The sequence below is a fragment of the Callorhinchus milii genome, unplaced genomic scaffold (genome assembly GCF_018977255.1).
Source record: "Callorhinchus milii isolate IMCB2004 unplaced genomic scaffold, IMCB_Cmil_1.0 Scaffold8, whole genome shotgun sequence".
NCBI classification, from domain to species: Eukaryota; Metazoa; Chordata; class Chondrichthyes; order Chimaeriformes; family Callorhinchidae; genus Callorhinchus; species Callorhinchus milii.
The window spans coordinates 9,843,214-9,861,749 of NW_024704749.1; the positions used below are offsets into that span (position 1 = coordinate 9,843,214).

The 18,536-nt window shown below is 45.8% G+C and overlaps 2 protein-coding genes across 3 annotated transcripts; one reads left to right on the forward strand and one right to left on the reverse strand.

Annotated features, from left to right (window-relative positions):
- Positions 1 to 5,239: 5,239 nt before the first annotated feature.
- On the reverse strand, positions 5,240 to 8,619 carry LOC103184060 (polyubiquitin-like). The gene is given in 2 exon segments (NM_001293148.1): positions 5,240 to 6,617; positions 8,451 to 8,619. A coding segment is annotated over 1 exon segment (468 nt). The 5' UTR covers positions 8,451 to 8,619; the 3' UTR covers positions 5,240 to 6,149.
- On the forward strand, positions 7,671 to 17,774 carry LOC103184061 (2'-5'-oligoadenylate synthase 1). 2 transcript variants are annotated; one of them, XM_007901907.2, is made up of 7 exons: positions 7,671 to 7,976; positions 12,132 to 12,271; positions 13,780 to 14,074; positions 14,312 to 14,469; positions 15,338 to 15,591; positions 15,689 to 15,821; positions 16,781 to 17,774. In XM_007901907.2, the coding sequence occupies exons 2-7, from the start codon at positions 12,212 to 12,214 to the stop codon at positions 17,072 to 17,074; spliced, it is 1,194 nt and encodes a 397-aa protein (XP_007900098.2). In that variant the 5' UTR covers positions 7,671 to 7,976; positions 12,132 to 12,211; the 3' UTR covers positions 17,075 to 17,774. The 2 variants fall into 2 exon arrangements, with proteins under 2 accessions (XP_007900098.2, XP_007900096.2); XM_007901905.2 differs by lacking the exon at positions 7,671 to 7,976 and having other exon boundaries at positions 11,696 to 12,271.
- Positions 17,775 to 18,536: the final 762 nt, after the last annotated feature.

Consider the following 18,536-nt stretch of genomic DNA (forward strand, 5'->3'; position numbering starts at 1 on the left):
TGACAACTGGGCTGAGAACCAATATGATTCTCATTTGATGAAAATTGCTAAAGGTTGGCACTATGATTGCGATGTTTCTATTGACCAATGTTATGTAGCATCTCCAAATTGGTGCTTACAGTTTCTGGCCTGTTCCCCTGCTCTTGATACATGGTGTAAAATCTGAATGGCCATGTTAGACATTTTCCTATTGCAATGCTCAAACACTTGCCCACATTTCTTAATCCAGGAAATTTCGCAGATATGATCACAGTTTCCCGGCACTCAGTGGAAACGGCACTTCCTTTGACTGACGAGCACTTAACATCTCAACTCACTGATCATCAATCACTCAGGACATCCGCACGCAACATTGTGACTTTAACCACTTGACCCCTGACACATTCCCTGCTTTCACGACTGTGATTCCCTGTAAAGGTCTACTCCTGGCCACCCAGCTTCTCCTCCCCTACTAGCTGACATTATCAACATCTTCCTCCCCACTGGCACAGAGCCTCCACCTTCAATACCATCATCAACCCCCCCAACCCTCTACCGCCCCCATCTCAACAAACCCTCAAAGGGCTTCTCCATGTTCTGCAAGGTTCTGAACCATCTCCATCCTCTCTATCCTCTCCCACATTCCCTCTATGAGCCCCTCCAATCTGGTTTTCTCCCCACTCATCAGCCTGAGACTGATCATAGTCATGGTCATCAATGACATTGTCTCTGCCCCCTCGTTCTCCTCGATCTCTCTGTCACCTTCAATATTGTCAACCACTCCATCCTTCTTCACGATCTCGCCTTCCTGCTCTACCTCAAAGGCTCAGTCCTTTCTTGGTTTCACTCTTACCTATCCCGGCATTTTCATTTCGGCTCTTCCAATGGCTTCTCCTCCTGTCCGTGCACAGACATTTACTGCATTCCTTGAGCTCTATCCTCGGTGCTCTCACAGATATATTGTATAGTATAGTGCCTTTTTTTTTGTGGCTGAACTGAGCTTGGGTTGAAGTTTGGATGTTCTGAAATGCTAACTACAAATGTGGTAAATCTAGACACAGGTGGAATTCTTCCCACTTGGATGTGTGTCATCTGTGGTTGAAAAGCTCCCTCTGCTGATGAGCGGAACTACTGTAAATGAAGTCAAGAACTCCAGACATGAGATACTGTATAGCTTTTAGCTAAGTATCAATTGCCCTCTGGTGGCTCTTAAAGAAGGTACATTTTTATGGAGCCTTCTCATTTCATCTCAAAGGCCTACTCAGCTATAGAGGCTGTTATTGTAGGCAAACACGGTCTGACTCACAGCCATGAGGTAAATGATCAATTAATCTAGACGACTGCTGGCCCGGAGACTGGAATGATCTCCTTTCTCTGATTCCAATTGTATCATGAGATTTTTAACATCCTCGGTTTGAAGGCTTATCCAAAGGACAGCGACCCCCAGCAATGCAACACTCCCTCCACCACTCACCCATGAGCCAGTTAGACTCCAGCAATTACCCCAACGCACATTCTGGGGTCCTCAAGCTTTGTCTCTTGCCAGCCTACGCCGAGTGTTTTCTGGAATTCGGTAAGCAGCACGCATCCCTCCTGGGAGAGAGAGAGCGCATTCCATTCCAACAATTTATCTCTGGAATTTACATGTGCGGGTGGGGGATGCATGGAAATCTCAGTTTGGTTTGGGGACTCTTAAGTACGGTGATGAGCTTCCGCTTGTGTCAGACACAAAAGGGCTGACCAAGAAAAAGGGGAAATCAGTGGCATATATATTATCAAAGAAGGAAGGAGGATTATCAGCATGAGGAAAGCTAACAGTGGGGGAGACGAGGGGTGAGATGGCATTCAGACAGCAATAGCAGCAAAGGGGCGAAGCTGTATAATTTTAATGTTAATGTCACAATTTCTACGAGAACCACTATATAGAACAATGCATAAACAGCAACAAGTTACACTGGAAAGTAATGGAACATTTCAGATGGCTTACACGTAGAATTCCAGATACCTGGGTTGGTGGTGGGTGGGGGAGAAATTGCAGGAATATTATCAAAGGGTAGGTCGTTTTTAAACACAGAATGATGGGTAACCAGGGTTTAAAACTAATGAAGGAATCAGATGATTGTAGGCTGGAATGTAACATGGTTTTCTCTCTCTCTCTCTCTCTCTCGTTCTCTCTCTCTCTGATGCCGACTCGCTAGAGCTCAGTGTTTCTTGGGCACCTCTTCCACCATGACCCAGTCCTTGTTCAGATTCACCGCATTCTTGACCTTCTTTTCGAAGATGTCGTACAGAATTGGTTTTGTCTCGGTGCTCACATCAAACCATCCAGCGCTGCCATTAGCAGACTGAAGACTGGCCAGGTCCCTGATAATCTCGGCCTCGGTGATTTCCACCAGCGTTTTGAGATGGCCAAAGTGCCTCTTTTTGGTTTGGAGCTTCAGGACTCTCTTGTAGATGAGCTTTCGCGGATTTCCTGCCTGGATTTTAATTTGCCTCATCTGAGGGCAAAGTGAATGCCCCACTTTGTAGAAGGAGGTTCTGGCCTCACCAACAATGTACATGTACATGAACTTCCCGTTCAACGCCAGGAACTCTTTCTCCTCAATATCACCAATGCTCGAATCTTCTGAAAAATTCTTAATTATCTTTTCCTCATCGGGGCCAAAGTCAAACTCATCAAAATCACTCGGGTTGTTGCTTTGGTTGTTGCCCATCTTGTGGTTCTCTTCCTCCTGAGGATGTCTTTGTGTCTACGTTCTACTGGTGTGAAGATGCGTTGCTTCTCCTGGCAGTGTCTACTGGGTTGCTGTTCTGCTGTTGTCTTTTGGATCTGCTGGTAAAAAGCAGGAGGGCTGCTGGTAATGTTCGCTGGTCAAATGAGAGCAATTAATCTTTCTAAATGGGATTATGTTATTCTGCTGTTCAATGCTAAAGGGAGATGAAACAAGAGAGAAAGTAAGACACAAGATAAAGAAGTTCTTGACAAAGATTCGTTAACATTGGCTGCCACGTTTCGCCCACAAAATGTACAGTCAATTCACTTTACAGTATATTCTGTGAATGGCTTTGAGACGTCTCTCAAATGCAAGGATAATTATTATAATAATGTAAGAAGAAGATACCATTCAACCATGAAACTCGCTCCCTCTAAAATCATACAAAATCTACTCTGAGGTGGGAAAGCTCTGCAAAGAGACTCCATGAGATCAAAGCCAATCAAGTAAAAACTCTATATTACTTTACTGTCTCTGCTATTCAAACCTAACAACATTTCCCTACCCTCTTTTCGACCAGGCTTTCTGTCACCTTCCCCTTAGCCACCTCGGCCTCGCAGTCACAGTGTGAAGCTCTTTGAGGTGACCTACAGGTTATGGCCATGTCAACGGCTCGACTGCTCTAGTCAATGTACCATTGGAAAATTGAGCACAGACCTGTGTATGTCAGTGTGTGAAATTTCCTGGCTCCAGTCCCTCTTTTTTGTTTGTTTTCAGAGAGCCAGAGGGTGGATATATTTCCCCAGGGACATACCCAGGAACCAGAATCCAGGAACCGAGTACAGCAGGTGAGGTGTGTGCTGACACAGTGAACCTATCTGTAACAACTGTGGTTGCTTTGATTTTCCACCGAGACGTTAAAAATACTTGATTGCAAAGATTGTTTGGAATAAAACAAGTAGTGAGTGCGGTGTGTGAGTGCGGTGTGTGAGTGTGAGGGGAACATCCCATGTTAATTCACAAAGCGGATTGCAAGGACTGGCATCAATACTACCCCGTAGCTCACAGTCACAGAAACAGTGGGTAAACTCGTAATGAACAATAGTCACCTTCCTATTTGTTTCCAGGAAGGGATGGGAACTCCATTCCAATTTTCCAGCCTAATCACGATGAGATCACTCCCATCCATTCCCAGGTCACTCCGACTTGCTTCCTCCCTCCCCTCTTTTTGGGTATGTCTTTCAGTCATCTTTCCCCTCCTCACCCCCACCCCACACCCCACCCAGCTCCCACCCTCAGCTCCACTACCCAGCCAGAATTGTCAAGCACTTTGGGACATCCTCCTGACGTACTGAACTGCATCAGACCTTGTGGATGTCAGCTTCAGTGATAAAGTGGGAATTGCTACCAAAACGTTTCTACAATCTGCCAGAAGACGCAGAATGCAGCAAAACACAGAGTAAACACACACAGACCTGCTGGGGTCCAGGTGAACCCAGGTAAACCTCGATTTGCACAATCCTTTGGCAATTCCCTCTCCTGGTCTGTCTGTCCGTCTGTTTGTCTCCTATCCGTTCCTTCACACCGACTCTCTCGGAATGAGTGGAATGATGTCTCTCCACCTGTGTCTCTGGCTCTCACCTGTTATTTGCAAACCTGATGCCTATGTTACCGCCCGAGGCTTCCTGATTGACAGTCCCTCTCTGCTCTGTTCTGTGATAAACAGGAGCTGAATGTTCCAAACTGCAAATGACCCTCTTGGTGTTTGACCAACGGAAGCTGGAACAAGCCAGAGCCCCGGCACTTGCAGGTTTCCTGGTCATAACTCTTTCCTTTTGTTATTTCTCTTTGCCGTTGTGTTTGTGCGGAGGGAAGTAACACCAACATGCCATTGCCTGCTCATTGCACTGCAGCAATAGCATGCAATCCACTTCCATCTGCTTGATAAGGCTATGCAATGTTACAGCACAGACACCGGCCCCTTGGTTAACTTGAGGTGAACCCTACATGTCGAGGCAACTAGTATCCGTGTTTATTATATTTAGCCAGTAAAAGGGGGTTCTTTACCAGAATAATTATTTGGGGGGTGGGGGGGAGTCATGAGGATATTATTCAATGATGTGTCCCTGTTAATTCCCCTGTGGCATTCCTTGACGGATAAAATAATCCACGACAACATCAGGGAGGGCATCACCTAGGCAACTGCCCAAGAGATTCTTACTGCTCCCTGTTGAAAGTTCTGTATCTTCACTGGGCTTCAGAACAGTTATGCGTTTTGAGACATCTCAACGACGTGATAAGGTGCCTTTGGAATCCTGTAGTTTAGTGGTTAGAGCACTCCCCTCACAAGCGAGAGGAACTAAATTCCCAGGCAGGGCAAAATGTTAGAATAGTTTCCTCACTCCTCATATGGGGAGAAAAATACTATCGCTGGATATGTACTGAGTTTTCACACGAGTTCAATTAACACACGGGCACCAGTTATTCTACTCATGTGCACCTTGGTGTAAGTAAGGCAGAGATAGAAACATTTTTTATATATTTTTAAATACAAATTTTTATTGGAGTACTTACGAGCAAGATAAAAGTGCGTTTGCTGTGGCAACAAGAGAGCAACAAAAGTATGAGCTTGAAATACTGCAGTAACAGGATGATCAGGGTTAGGGTTAGGGTGTGTTCATTACCTCAGGTGCAATGTGACTGACCAGAGAAAGGGCCAGACCAGATGGTGGAAGCCTTTAGCTCTCGGCCTGGGGCAGTCTTGGTCCCTCCGCGCTAACTACAGGCAACGACAACAATAAATTACACTTGTATAGCACCCTTCACGTCGGAAAGACGTCCCAGGGCACTGGAAAATCAGGGTTTTGGATCAGAATTGGGGTCAGGAGAGGTGGACAGCAGGGGAGGTGGGGGTGGGAGGATGGTCGAAAGCACGGTCCAAGTGGAAGTTCTTTAGATGGGACTTGAAGGAGGCAGGAGAGGGGGTGAGGCGGAAGGACTGTGGGAAAGAGTTCCAGCGTGTGGACTGAGATCAAAGCCATAGCATGGTCCCTCCCTGGTGCAACCTGTGCCCCATTAGACCAAGACAGATACTAGGAACATAGGAGCAGGAGTAGACCATTCAGCCTCTCAAGCCTGTTCCAGCATTCTACGACATCATGGCTGATTTGTACCCCAACTCCAAACAGGTCTTTACTAAAATCAAAGAGGTCACACTCAGGCCAGCAACATGGCTGGGAGCACTGATCAAATACTGGGCAATAGTGGGGGGAAACTGGGACCAAAATAGGAGGGTTTTGCTGAGTGATCATCAAGAATAGCATTAAATAAAAAGTTCTAAGAGCCGATCGGATGCTGAACCATAGTCGATTGGATGTGATGGTGGCAGGGAGAAGGTCCCAGGGACAGGGAAAGGATTCATTTTTCTATTGATGGAGCGAGCGGCTGAGGCTGAGGTTAGCCCCCACGCAGACGGAGCAGGAGGCAGATGGTGCTCTCAGCTTGAATGTTGTAGTCGGACAGTTTGTATCCGTCTTCCAGCTGCTTCTCTTTGTGCAACAGGCGCTGTTGATTGGGAGGAACTCCTTCCTGACGGCTAACCCGTTCTTTAAAACTTGTGACTGAGTCTGAGGGCTGAACCATGTGTGTGCTTATCTTCCCCTTCTCATTCTTCAGGAACACTTGGATGGGGCTGTTGTCCTTGACGATCAGGAGGATGGTACTGCTGGAGGTCACGTTGAACTGGCACAAACGCTGCTCATCACTCAGCTCCACTCTGTTGCCGTTCTGTAGCACCAGCCGTTGCTGGTGGTCGGGCACCTGGGTTTTCAGAAAGATCATGTTCTTGAGCTGTGAGACCTGGATGGATGGATCCACCTCAAGATCCACTACTGAACCAGTGATGAACTTCACCTGGATCCTCATCTGTGGAGAGACAGCGAACAGGACGTAAGTGACTGTCACATGGGTTAAATCACCCAGTGTAGACACAATATTAGTAATTACCAGGCCTGCCTCTCAACGATGTGTTAAAGCACAATATCAAGGGCAAGGATTATTATTATTCCCATCTAGACCAATATATCCCACGACTCCCAACTCTGAGAATCTCTTTTGTATTATTCTGCAACCTACACTCCTCCATCACTGTCCCACCTGCCCGTCCTCTACTCTGGATTCTAACTTGGTGATTGTGCAGGACAGGCGTAGGGGGAAAGAGACGGCAGATCTTTAAGCGGAAGGAAGCGGAAGCAGAACCATTGTTAGACGCTCTTGAAATGAATGTTCTTGGTATCACTTGGCAGTGAGCTGCAGTGTTTAGCATTGTCACAAGAGACCCTCAGTGAGCTGTGCAACAAGTGGAGAGATGGCAACTGAGAAATGAATTCATTATGGGACCTGAGATAACAGTGGGAAATTGAGACATCGTTAGGGTTAGAGACCTGGGTTCGATTCCCGGCAGGGTGAAACCTTGGGCGAGTTTCCTTACTCCACACGCCTGATAATAATCCCTCAAGAAAAAAAAATAATAATTTGGTCACTCAATCCAAGACTGTTTGTGGGACGCTGCTGTGCATTTCGCCCACAATTATACAGTCAATTCGCTTTACAGTGTATTCTGTGAAGCACTTTGAGACATCTCGAAGACGTGAAAAGCGCTATATCAAATGCAATAATATTATATGTTATATTATATTATTATTATAACTGAGTCTCACTGAAACACAGAAGATTGAGAGGAAACGTGGACTGTATTACAGTACATTGCAAAATATAAATAGATAGCTCTTTCTCTCACACAGCAGGTACAGGCATGGTGATGGTCTTAATATTGTAAGCAAAATATCAGAATTCTGGATTGTTTGAGTTGACCAAAGGAAAATCGCGGAGTTTCATGGACTTGTTTCTTCAGGAAAGCTGCATCTGCCTGAAAACCAAGGATGGTGGAAATATATTTTCTTCAAAATCCGCGCAGGACAAAGACAGACTTGTTTTGAAACGAGCTGTTGGAATTTTGATAAAGTTTGACCTTGGTTTGCAGCTGTTTTTTCTAACAACACATTGAAGAGACCGGGGTATGTGACCAAAAAGGTATAAAGAATCCGAGATCTTTTGGATTACATCGGAGAAGAGAGAATGGAGCAGCTGATCGCATCCAATCTCGAGGAAAGAGGAATGGTACAACAATCACCGTGGATTGATGCACGTTAACAAGCCGATTCCGACATCAAAGCCACTATATTGATCTGATCAACCCATTTTGGTGAACTTCACGAACCTGTCGTAAGCATTACTTTAATTTGGTCAAACGTATAACTTTGATATGCATTTCTTTACCAATTTATATTAATAGATATCAATTGAAGAACTTATATCGGTCCTTCCTCCACTGCAGGATCACAAATGTAATTAATCTTTACAATAATAATAATACTCCTTGCATTTGAGATAGCGCCTTATCAACTTGTCGAGACATCTCAAAGTACTTCACAGAATATACTGTAAAATGAATTGACTTTACATTTTGTGGCCTTCTTCTGAGATGAAACATTCTACAGTTCAATGTAATAAAATCAGACAAACCGATGTGCACTCAGAAACAGCACTCAGAAACTCACAACAAAACCAGGCTCACATCCTCTAACAACATCTAAATTTTTAAAAATTATTTATTTTACCCAGTTTCTCTAATCCGCAACGTTAATTAATATGAAAGAATGAATTAGAATACCGAGAATCAAAGTAAAACCCACAGACCTTGCAGGAATAAAGGCAAATCTGGATAAACCTCAATCTGCACAATCTTCTGCTGATTTCCTTTTGCAGTCAGTCAGTCAATCAGTCTCTTCACACCGACTCTGCTGGACCAGAAATAAACAGAGGAAACTACTTTAGCACTTTGAGAGCTTATTCTCGGTCTGAATATGCTGTGTTGTACCTCTGGCTCTCTCCTATTAAACTCTGCAAAAGTCACAGCCCTGGCACTCTGATTGGCTTCCCCAGCCTCTGGCACATTGACAAACCAATGATTCTTTAAGGTGAAGTTTAATTTGTGCAGAAATCCTCTATGTCTAAGAAATGATATCAGCCGGGGGGGAAATCACCTCTGACAACATCACTTTCAGATTCCTTTCTGGCTACAGGTTTACAATACCACATCACTTGAGTCACGTATGAGGTGTGTGAGGCTGAGATACCTTAGTCTTGGGCAAAGTGACAGGACCCTGGCAGAGAAGGTGGTGGTAAATAAATAAATAAATAAATAATAATAATCCTTGCATTTGCGATAGAGCCTGATCACGTCTTCGAGACGTCTCAAAGCGCATCACAGCATATACTGTAAAGTAAATTGCCTTGCGCACAGCAGTGTCCCACAAACAGTCATGGATTGAGTGATCAAATTATTTTATTATCATTATTTTTTTTTGAAGGGACGATTACTCCTGGAAAAGCAAGCCACCAATCGGCTAACAACCGTGTTCCTACTCACTGCTGGGTAAACAGAGGTGTGCGGATTAAGGAAATTTGCCCAACGTTTCGCCCTGCCCGGGAATCAAACCCAAGTCCTCTCGCTTGCGAGGCGAGTGCGCTAACCACTGAGCTACAGGGCTCCGTGGTAGTGGAATAATGTGGTAGTTGGGCAACCAACAGGAAAGCTTCTTGTCAGATGGTAAGCCCCACTTTGTAAGTTGGACTCACACTCCAGGCTGATGCCCCAGTGCAGTATTGTCAGAGATGCTGTTTCTGGTGGAGGTTAGAGATCCCCTGACACTATTGGAAATGCAAGTGGAGTTTCTCCAAGTTGACAATCCCCCGGATGATTTGGTTATTAACCTCAGGACTTTTTGCCTCAAAGCTCTACACGGCCTTGCTCTCCCCCCTACCTGTGTGACCTGCTAACCTCGTATAGGCTTGTCCTCTTCCTCCACTCGGCCGGTTCCGGCCTGCTCTATGTCCCCTGACCGGTCGGCCCCACCATCGGCATACGGGCCTTCAGTCTTGCCGCCCCCATCCCACAGTCCCTTTGTCTCGCTCCCTCCCTTGCCTCCTTCAAGGTCTATCTCAAGATCCTCCTCTTCAACCGTTACTTCAGTCCCAGTCCTATCCCTACCCTCACTGCCCTCCATCACTCCTAATACCAGCACCCAGCTCAGATGCAAACCCTTGACTGTCTCAGGCTTCGGGATGTCCTCCCAAAAGGAAAGGCGCTATACAAATGCAATTGTTGTTTGTGTTTTATTTCTGGTGTATATTAGTTGCCATGTTTGCCACCAAAAACAGTTATCACGTTTGACAACAACTTAAAAGTTTTCAGAAACAATAAACGTGAGCGATGTAAAAATTTGTCACAGGCTTAACCCAAGAGACGGAAAGAATGAGTCACTAAGGGCTGTGTTGGGGTCAGCTGTTCCCACAAGTTAAAGTTAGGTCAATGCTATTCTGGGTGAAAGGCGCTATACAAGTGCAAGCCGTTGTTAGTTGTTGTTGTAGAATAATATGGTGCCCCCCTCACTGTACACGCTGAGTACCAGTTTCCTTTTGGATATTTCCAGCTCATTTTTTTCCATCTGCAGAAAAATTCCCAACAGGGTAATTCCGTTCAGAACAAACCAACAGGATTTGGAGATCAAGTGACTCAGCTCTTTGCACAGAGAGAAGTGAAACATGCCCAAAGCGTAGAGGAAGCAAAGTCCATTGATTCGTTGAAAAGAGAATTTAGTTGCTTGCGAAAGAGGAATATTATGGGCGGTGGGTGGAGGTGGGTGGAGTGCGGTGGGTCAGGGAGCAATAAAGTAAAATTAGACTTAGATGGCTTATGTGGAGAACGATACAGAGTTTCGCCCACAAAATACACAGTCAATTCACTTTCCGCTATGTTCTCTGAAGCGCTTTGAGACGTCTCGAAGACGTGATGAGGCATTGCGGATATCAAATTCAGTGATTATTATTATTAGAGTGTAGCCGTTTGGGAAGTGTGTCAAACTTGGGGCTTTGCATTGCAGGGTTAACAGGTGCCGAGTGGCTTCATCCCCAGTCTGCCCCTCTGAATCCCACCAATGAGCCAGGTTGGCTGGGCTATCATCAGTAGGGTCTTGGACCACTGCTGACCTGGTTAGGAAGCAAACTAGGGAGATTCCCACAGACACTTGGCTCGATTGCAATATTCGGTTGGCAATCCAGTAACAGAACAGAAACTGATCCTATGAGCTCATTCACTTTCAGTTTCCATTTCCGACATTGCATTTCACACAGCAGTGTGTGACAACAGATTCAAAATATTATCTAAAAGATAAAAGGCAGTGCCTCAAGCACTGCCTCTCTGAGAGAGAGAGAGAGAGAGATGCTTCTGCTACACAGCTGATGTTTCTGTTCAGCTTTTAGCAATGAGTCTGAACAACGGAAAATGTAGAACGTTCTTGTGGTTAGAATGGGGCTTTGACTCATGCTATAATAATAATAATAATAATCCTTGCATTTGATATAGCGCTTTTCACGTCGGGAGGACGTCCCAAAGCGCTTCACAGAACACACTGTAAAGTGAATTGACTGTATATTTGTGGGCGAACGCGGCGGCCAATTGCGCACAGCAATGTCCCACAAACAGTCGTAGATTGAAAATGACCAATTTATTTTTGTTTTGGAGGGATTATTATTAGACGTGTGGAGTAAGGAAACTTGCCCAAGGTTTCGCCCTCTGCCTGGAATTGAACTCAGGTCTCTCGCTTGTATACATTACTGTGCGCAAATTGGCTGCCATGTTCGCTAACAAATGCAGAGTCACTCCACTTTACGTGAATCTTGGGAAGAGCTTTGGGACGTACGTCTTCATGACATGGAAGGTGCTCAACTGGACGCAAGGATTATTATTACAACATCCAAATGTTTCAAAGCGTTTCATAAATAGCTGTTAAATGTAGTACCTGTAATGTTTATTTGTAAGCAAACGCAGTAGGCATTTTGCATATACCAAGGTCTCACAAACAGCCATGATGTGAGTGATCAATTTTTACCTGGGAGATTGTTGGCCAGGAAACTCCCTTTGCTTTATGACTAATGTCTCAGGTGAGGGCAAGATCATGTGGATGTGAAGAAAAGCACTTTATGAAATATATCTAGAAACGCTAGGAGCAGGACTGGGCAGATAGGAAGGATATTACATATCAAGCAAGACCATATATGTAGGTCAGGGTAACAGCCAATGAAACATTCGTCAAGAAGAGGGAGGCGGGAAATAATTTAGGCGCCAGTTTTAAGGCAAACGCATTCTCCAGACTCAGCCGTGCATGTGAAAGCTTTAGTAAGATAGCAGGATGCAATTCAATCAGATTAATATGTTTAAGCTTTTACCGCAGATCAGTGCGAACAATTCAATGTATCAAACAGGAATAAACAGTTTAATGGACCAAACAACTGAGAAGCCTTTGTTGTACCAGACAGACGCGAATCAACTACATAATTTCATCAAAAAACTGAAGCCCAGTGATTTCAACATCCAAGTGAGAAATATTGTTCACAAAATGTGTGATTTCTTAAAGAACCAGTGCCTTATAAAGCTGAAGGTAATCCGGGTCGTAAAGGTAAGTGAGCCAGAGTCTTTCAGAATAAACATTTTTTTTTATTTTTATGTCATATTCATATTTTATTCATATTTATTTTTCAAAATTTATCACTGCCTTGTTAATTCTTAATATTTCAAGCGTTCATTTTGTGAACCCTGTGATTAGTAGAGCTAAATGTATTTGGTTTTATACATGTCTGTGGATCTGGGTCCCTCCACAGGCAGTGAATGACTGACTGACTGTTTAACAGAAGATTTCTTCTGCTGGCAATGAACGTTAAATGACTATAACATTAATAATAATCCTTGTATTTGGTAAAACGCCTTTCACATCAGGAGGATGCTTTGCAGGATATATTGTAGGCAAATGAGGCAACCATTAGTGTCCCACAGTAGTGTCCCACAAATAATTGTCCCACAAACTTCCCTCTCTTTTCAAATAGCGTCATGAGCTCTTCAACATCCACATGAAGAAGCAGATGGAGCCTTGGTTTAACATCTCATCTAAAGGATGGTAGTTTTAGGTGGTTAGATTCCAGCAGTACCCCCAAATCACACTCTAGGGTGCCCGAGCCTTAACTCTTCCCAACCTGCGCCTAACAACAACAAGATTACATTTGTATAGCGCCTTTCACGTCAGGAGGACGTCCTAAGGCGCTGGACAGTGTACAGCATTTCAGACTCGAGCTTGGGTTAGGGGGGAGAAGGGAGGGGAGGAGAAGGGGGTGGCCGATGGAATGTTTGAAGAGGAGGGTTTTGAGGCGGGTCTTGAAGGAGGCTAAGGAGGGGGCGAGGGGAGTGATTGGGGGATGGAATTCCAGAGGTTGGGGGCAGAGTGGCTGAAGGCTCTCCCGCCAATGGTGGGGCGGGTGGGTCGGGGGACGTGGAGCAGCCAGAGCCGGCTGAGCGGAGGGAGCGGGTTGGTAGGGGGTTAGGAGGTCGCAGAGGTAGGGTGGGGTGAGACCATTGAGGGCTTTGTAGGTGAGGACCAGGATCTTGAACTGGATCCTCTGAAGGATGGGGAGTCAGTGGAGTCGGGCGAGAGTGGGGGAGATGGGGTCACGGAGTTTGGCGCGGGAGAGGACACGGGCTGCAAAGTTCTGGATTATCCGCAGCCTGTGGAGGGAGGAGTTGGGAAGGCCGACAAGCAGGGCGTTTGCATAGTCGAGCCTGGAGGTAATGAAGGATGAACAAATTTCAGCACCTGAGGGGTGAGGTAGTGGCGGAATTGGGCGATGTTACGGAGGTAAGGGAAGGCAGAGCGGGTCAGGGCTTGGATACTCCCAGAGCTGCTTATAAATGGCTGGATATTCCTGCCATCTCTATCCCGAAGCTGCTTGAGACACAGAAGGCAACCAGCGCTAGATTTTGACCGCATTAACCGGATATTTATCCAAATTAACCAGATTTAAAAGAGGTAAGAATAAAAATGAATCTGGGTACTATCCTTTACATCCTGTCCGATCTACCCAGCGGCCGGCTAAAGTGGCTTCCACTGTAATTCTCTGTCACCCTCCGACACCACAGGGCGGCTCGTTTGGGAAAGGAACAGCTCTGAAGAACAGCTCGGATGCTGATCTCGTCGCCTTCCTCGATTGCTTTGACAATTACCGGGATCAAAGAGAAACCAGGCACGAGATCCTGGAGGAAATTCGCCAAATATTAATTAACTTTGGCTCATCCAACACATATGAGACAGAGGACATCACAGTGCCACGTGGTAACCCCAGCAATCCACCCCGGTCAATAAGCTTCACCATCACGTCCAAGAAGACTTTGGAGAAGGTGGAGTTTGATTTGTTGCCGGCCTTCGACGCTGTAGGTAGGAGAATGTCTGCCCACCCTGACAGCCCCACCACAACAACCCCGCCCACCCTGACAACCCCACCCACCCTAACAACCCCACCCACCCCAGTTTCCGGGAAGGGCCTCACCACCCATGGTTTGCCAGTACACCTGCCTGAACCGGCTGCACTGGACACCTTCTCATTCTGCACTTATTCCGAGTGTCTGGGAGCCACAGAACACTCTCACTCGGTGACTATTTTCCTTCCTGCAGGTCAGTTTGGTGACAATGCCTATGCGAAGCTGATTGAAATCGGAGATTCGGATGGGGAGTTTTCCACCTGTTTCACTGAGCGTCAGAGATTGTTTGTGAAGAACCGTCCTGAGCAGCTCAAGGACCTGATCCGCCTGGTGAAATATTGGTACAAAATGGTGAGTGTGAAGCAAGGAGCAATCGATCGTCACTGGAAGAGTAAACTCAATAGGGGAGGCTATTTCCTGTGTTTTAAGCGCCCTGAGACACTACCCTGTGTGAAGGGCGTTATATAAAGGCAAGTTATTGCTCTTGTTGTTACGGGGGATGTCCAGGAATGGCTTCCTGGTGATGTTCAGAAACCAGTATTTACTGATCTCAAAGCCACACAAATGTTACTCCTAGGAATCCAACACATGTAAAACCCCCACAAGCGTCTCCAGTTGGTAGCGGTTGAGAAGCCAGATCTGAAGTGCTCAACCTCCTCCACCTACCCCCCACACCCCACCCCACCACCCCACCCCAGGGCAGAACCACTCACCCCATTTGAAAGATGTTGAAGCCTTGTGGCCTGAACTTGAACTTGAACCCACAACCTTTGGACTCAGAGGGGAGAGTGCTACAACAACAACTTGCTTTTATATAGCGCCCTTCACTTGGGGCAGCATCCCGGAGAGCTTGACAGTGGTAGAGTCTGACCCTGAGCCAGGGGGAGAGGCAGGAGGGAGGGGACTGTATGCAAGATCAAAAAGGTCTTCAGGTGGGATTTGAAAGTGTGGAGGCAGGGGGCAAGGCGGAGGGATTGAGGGAAAGAATTCCAGAGCTTCGGAGCATAGTGGCTGAAAGCACAGCCGCCAATGATGGAGAGGGTGAGGGATGAACAAGATGCCAGAGCAGGCTGAGCGGGGGTGGAGTGGGAGGTAAGCAAATTGGATAGATAGGGAGATGCGAGGGATTCGAAAACGAGTGAGAGCCTGGCAACCAAGGATAGTATGGGAAGGGTGGAAGAATTTCCAATATCCCTCACTGAATCTTCTCTAAATATAGTACGTCAAACCACGGAAACACGACCTCCCACCTGGAATTCGCCTTCCGAAAAAATATGCAGTGGAGCTACTCACCATCCATGCCTGGGAGCAGAATGGCAGCCCAGACAAGTTCAGCATGGCCCAAGGGTTTCGCACGGTTCTCGAGTTGATTTGTAGATACAGGGATCTGTGCATCTACTGGAGCCATTACTACAAACTCAGCAACAACAAAACCCTGACAGACTTTGTGAAACAGAAACTCCTTGCCACAAGGTAAATTGGGTGCCAGGTGCATTTTAGACAATGCTCATGAAGTAATCAGCCCTCTGCTTAATGATCGTTGCTGATGACTCTCCATTTCCATTTTCAGGCCAGTAATCCTCGACCCGGCCGATCCCACTGGGAATGTGGGGGAATCCGGTGGATGGGACGTGATGGTTAGTGAAGCCTCCAAATGCCTGCAGATGCCTTGTGTGTCCAAAGACCAACAATGGCAAGTCAAGGTAAATGAGTATAACAAAGAAAAGCGCCATGTGTTGGGCAGTTAGTAGAGATCACAGAATATTGTAGTAACTACTTCAGATAGAAATAGACCAGTGTTCCAGTTCACTATAACTTCCAAAAGATTACTTCAAGACATCTCTGCTAGATTGATGTCCAGGATCTTATTCTTTCTGAAAAAGATTTGTATACAGGACAGAGTTTTGGTGTGAGCATTTTGGCTGCTGCCCCAACCCCTGCCCCGATGCCTCAGCTTCTGTTCCCCCCATCCCTCATTATTCCTATTCACTTCTTCTAGTTCAAGGCCCATCTCAAGACGTAACTCTTTGACCATGCTTTCAGTATTTTTTCCACTCCATACTCGCTTGCCTGCCCAGCCAGCACTGTTAAGTGCCTTGAGACATCTTCCTGACGTGAACAGTGCTAAATAATTGTAAATTTGAATTGTAGAGTTAAGAGGACATAGATCTTACCCAATAGCTCAATCCTCCAGTTCTGTCTTGGTTAGAAATGATACCTCACGTGTCGGCTAATGATCACATTCCTCAATCACCTCTTCCTCCCCAACCAACAAAACAAGCCCAACACACTGTGAAAAAAGACCGAAAGGATTTGTATTGCTTTTGCATCAATAATGCTAGAAAAATACGAGTGGAAATATAACAATAACGTCAAGTATAGTTTCCAATCTTGTAGGCCAATGCGAGAACCATTGTGTACACAGCAGAGACACACATGCCATGGTTGTGGTATAAGAATAATTTTAATCTGAAGGCCTGTTGCCCAGAATACCAGGAAATGTGGCTTTTACGTTACTTTTATGTCATTTTTTTATGTTTAAAAAAGGTGGTTCATTTCCCCAATAGTACAAGTCCCAATGTGGGGCTTCATCCTCTGACTTCAAAGTCAACTTGCCAACGACTGAGCTCGGTTGAAATATTAATGTCTTGTTTTCTCATAGCCCATGACGGAGATTGAAATTACTGTCCAATTGATGGGAGGTTCCTTGTTACCAATCAACGCCAATCCCTTCACGAAGGTGGCAACTATCAAGCAAAACATTCAGCAATTTTGGTACCACTTTTCTCCCTCCCCCCAATCCCCACCAGTCCCAGCCCACCAGCAACGCTTGATGTTCAACAATACTATTCTGAATGACAGCGAAACACTGCTGGAGTTTGGAATATTAGATAATGTTCCCATCGCCCTGCTTGTGACTTCAAACGACAAAATGGACATTTTTCAACTGTTTTGAGTCTGAAAAAGAAAATTGAAGCTGTGGAGCGTAATCACTCAGACCAGTATTACCTGGTCTTTGGTGGAAAAACCCTGGAAGACAAGTGCACACTGCAGCACTACAACATAAAGGAACATTCCCACATTAACATGAACCTTCAACTGAGAGGAGGCTGATCTAAGGAGGCCAATTTCTCACTCTCTGAGTAGCGGAGATTCTCGCTCAGAGAGGATAGAGAGATTTCTCACTGGGAGGGGAGAGAAAGAAAGAGATCTCTCCATCCAGATTTGCAATCTTCTCTACACAATACATTTTGCTTTGATATGTGAAGTGCTGTTACCATTTACTTTCTTTTCGATGTTGCATGTTCGACAACTCTTTTATGGGTTTGTGGTTATGCTGTTAAGATATCCAAAAATATTAATTCAGCCAAAATATATGCAGGAATATATTTACCTCCTAATGCTGTGTAGGGTGATGGGACCAATTGTGCCGAGACTTCGGTATAGGTATTTGATAAACCCCTTCATCCCTTGTGCTTTTCTATATACTCATTGCTAGTTTTCTATTGCTTTCTCGATATGACTATTGCATGCCTACATTTTTTATATGCCTCAATGCACCATTTGTGAGGTTGGTCACGAACTAGAGAGATTCCAACATCCAAACACTTGACACAAGGACTTTATTACCCTTGATACTTGTTGTAATAAAAGATCGATGCATTGCACTAAAACTTGTCCTCTTTCTTATTTATTGGGGTGGAATTGAAGACTAACCCAAGAACGAGACTACTGCTGGGTGTTGCAAATGGTTGACTGACTTGCAGTGTAGTATGAAGTGGTTTTGAGAATACACACCCATCCCCTGGCCGTGTGTGCCCAAGGCCTCATAATGCAGGAGCAAGACTTGGAAGGACAACAACAACAACAAATTACATTTGTATAGCGGCCTTTATGTTGGAAACGCGTCTCTAGGCCCTCGACAGTCAGGCTCGACCTGGGAGTTGGGATCAGGTGGGGTGGAGGGCTGGGTGGGGGGGAGGAATGGGGCTGGGAGGGTGGCCGAAGGCACAGTCGAAGAGAAAGGTCTTTAGACAGGACATGAATAAGGCAAGAGAGGGGATGAGATGGAGGGATTGCGGGATAGAGTTCCAGAGTGTGGGGGCAGAGATGCTGAATGCCAGACCACCAATGGTGGGACGGGAAGTGCGGGGGAACCGAAGCGAGCCGGTATCCGTCGATGGGAGCGGTCAGGTTGATAAGAAAGTGTGTGTGACCGTGTGTGGGAGGGGGGCTTAGCACTGCTCCTGTTAACCCTGCAAGACAAAGCTCTGACGAGTAGGGTGGTCAATGGTGAGAGAAACAAGTGGCAGAATACTGCTCACAACGGGAAGCTATGTCGTTTTAGTTACACTCCAGCCTACACCGTAGACCTTCCATGGTGTTCCAAGAGCACCAGTTACTCACCTGTCGAACAA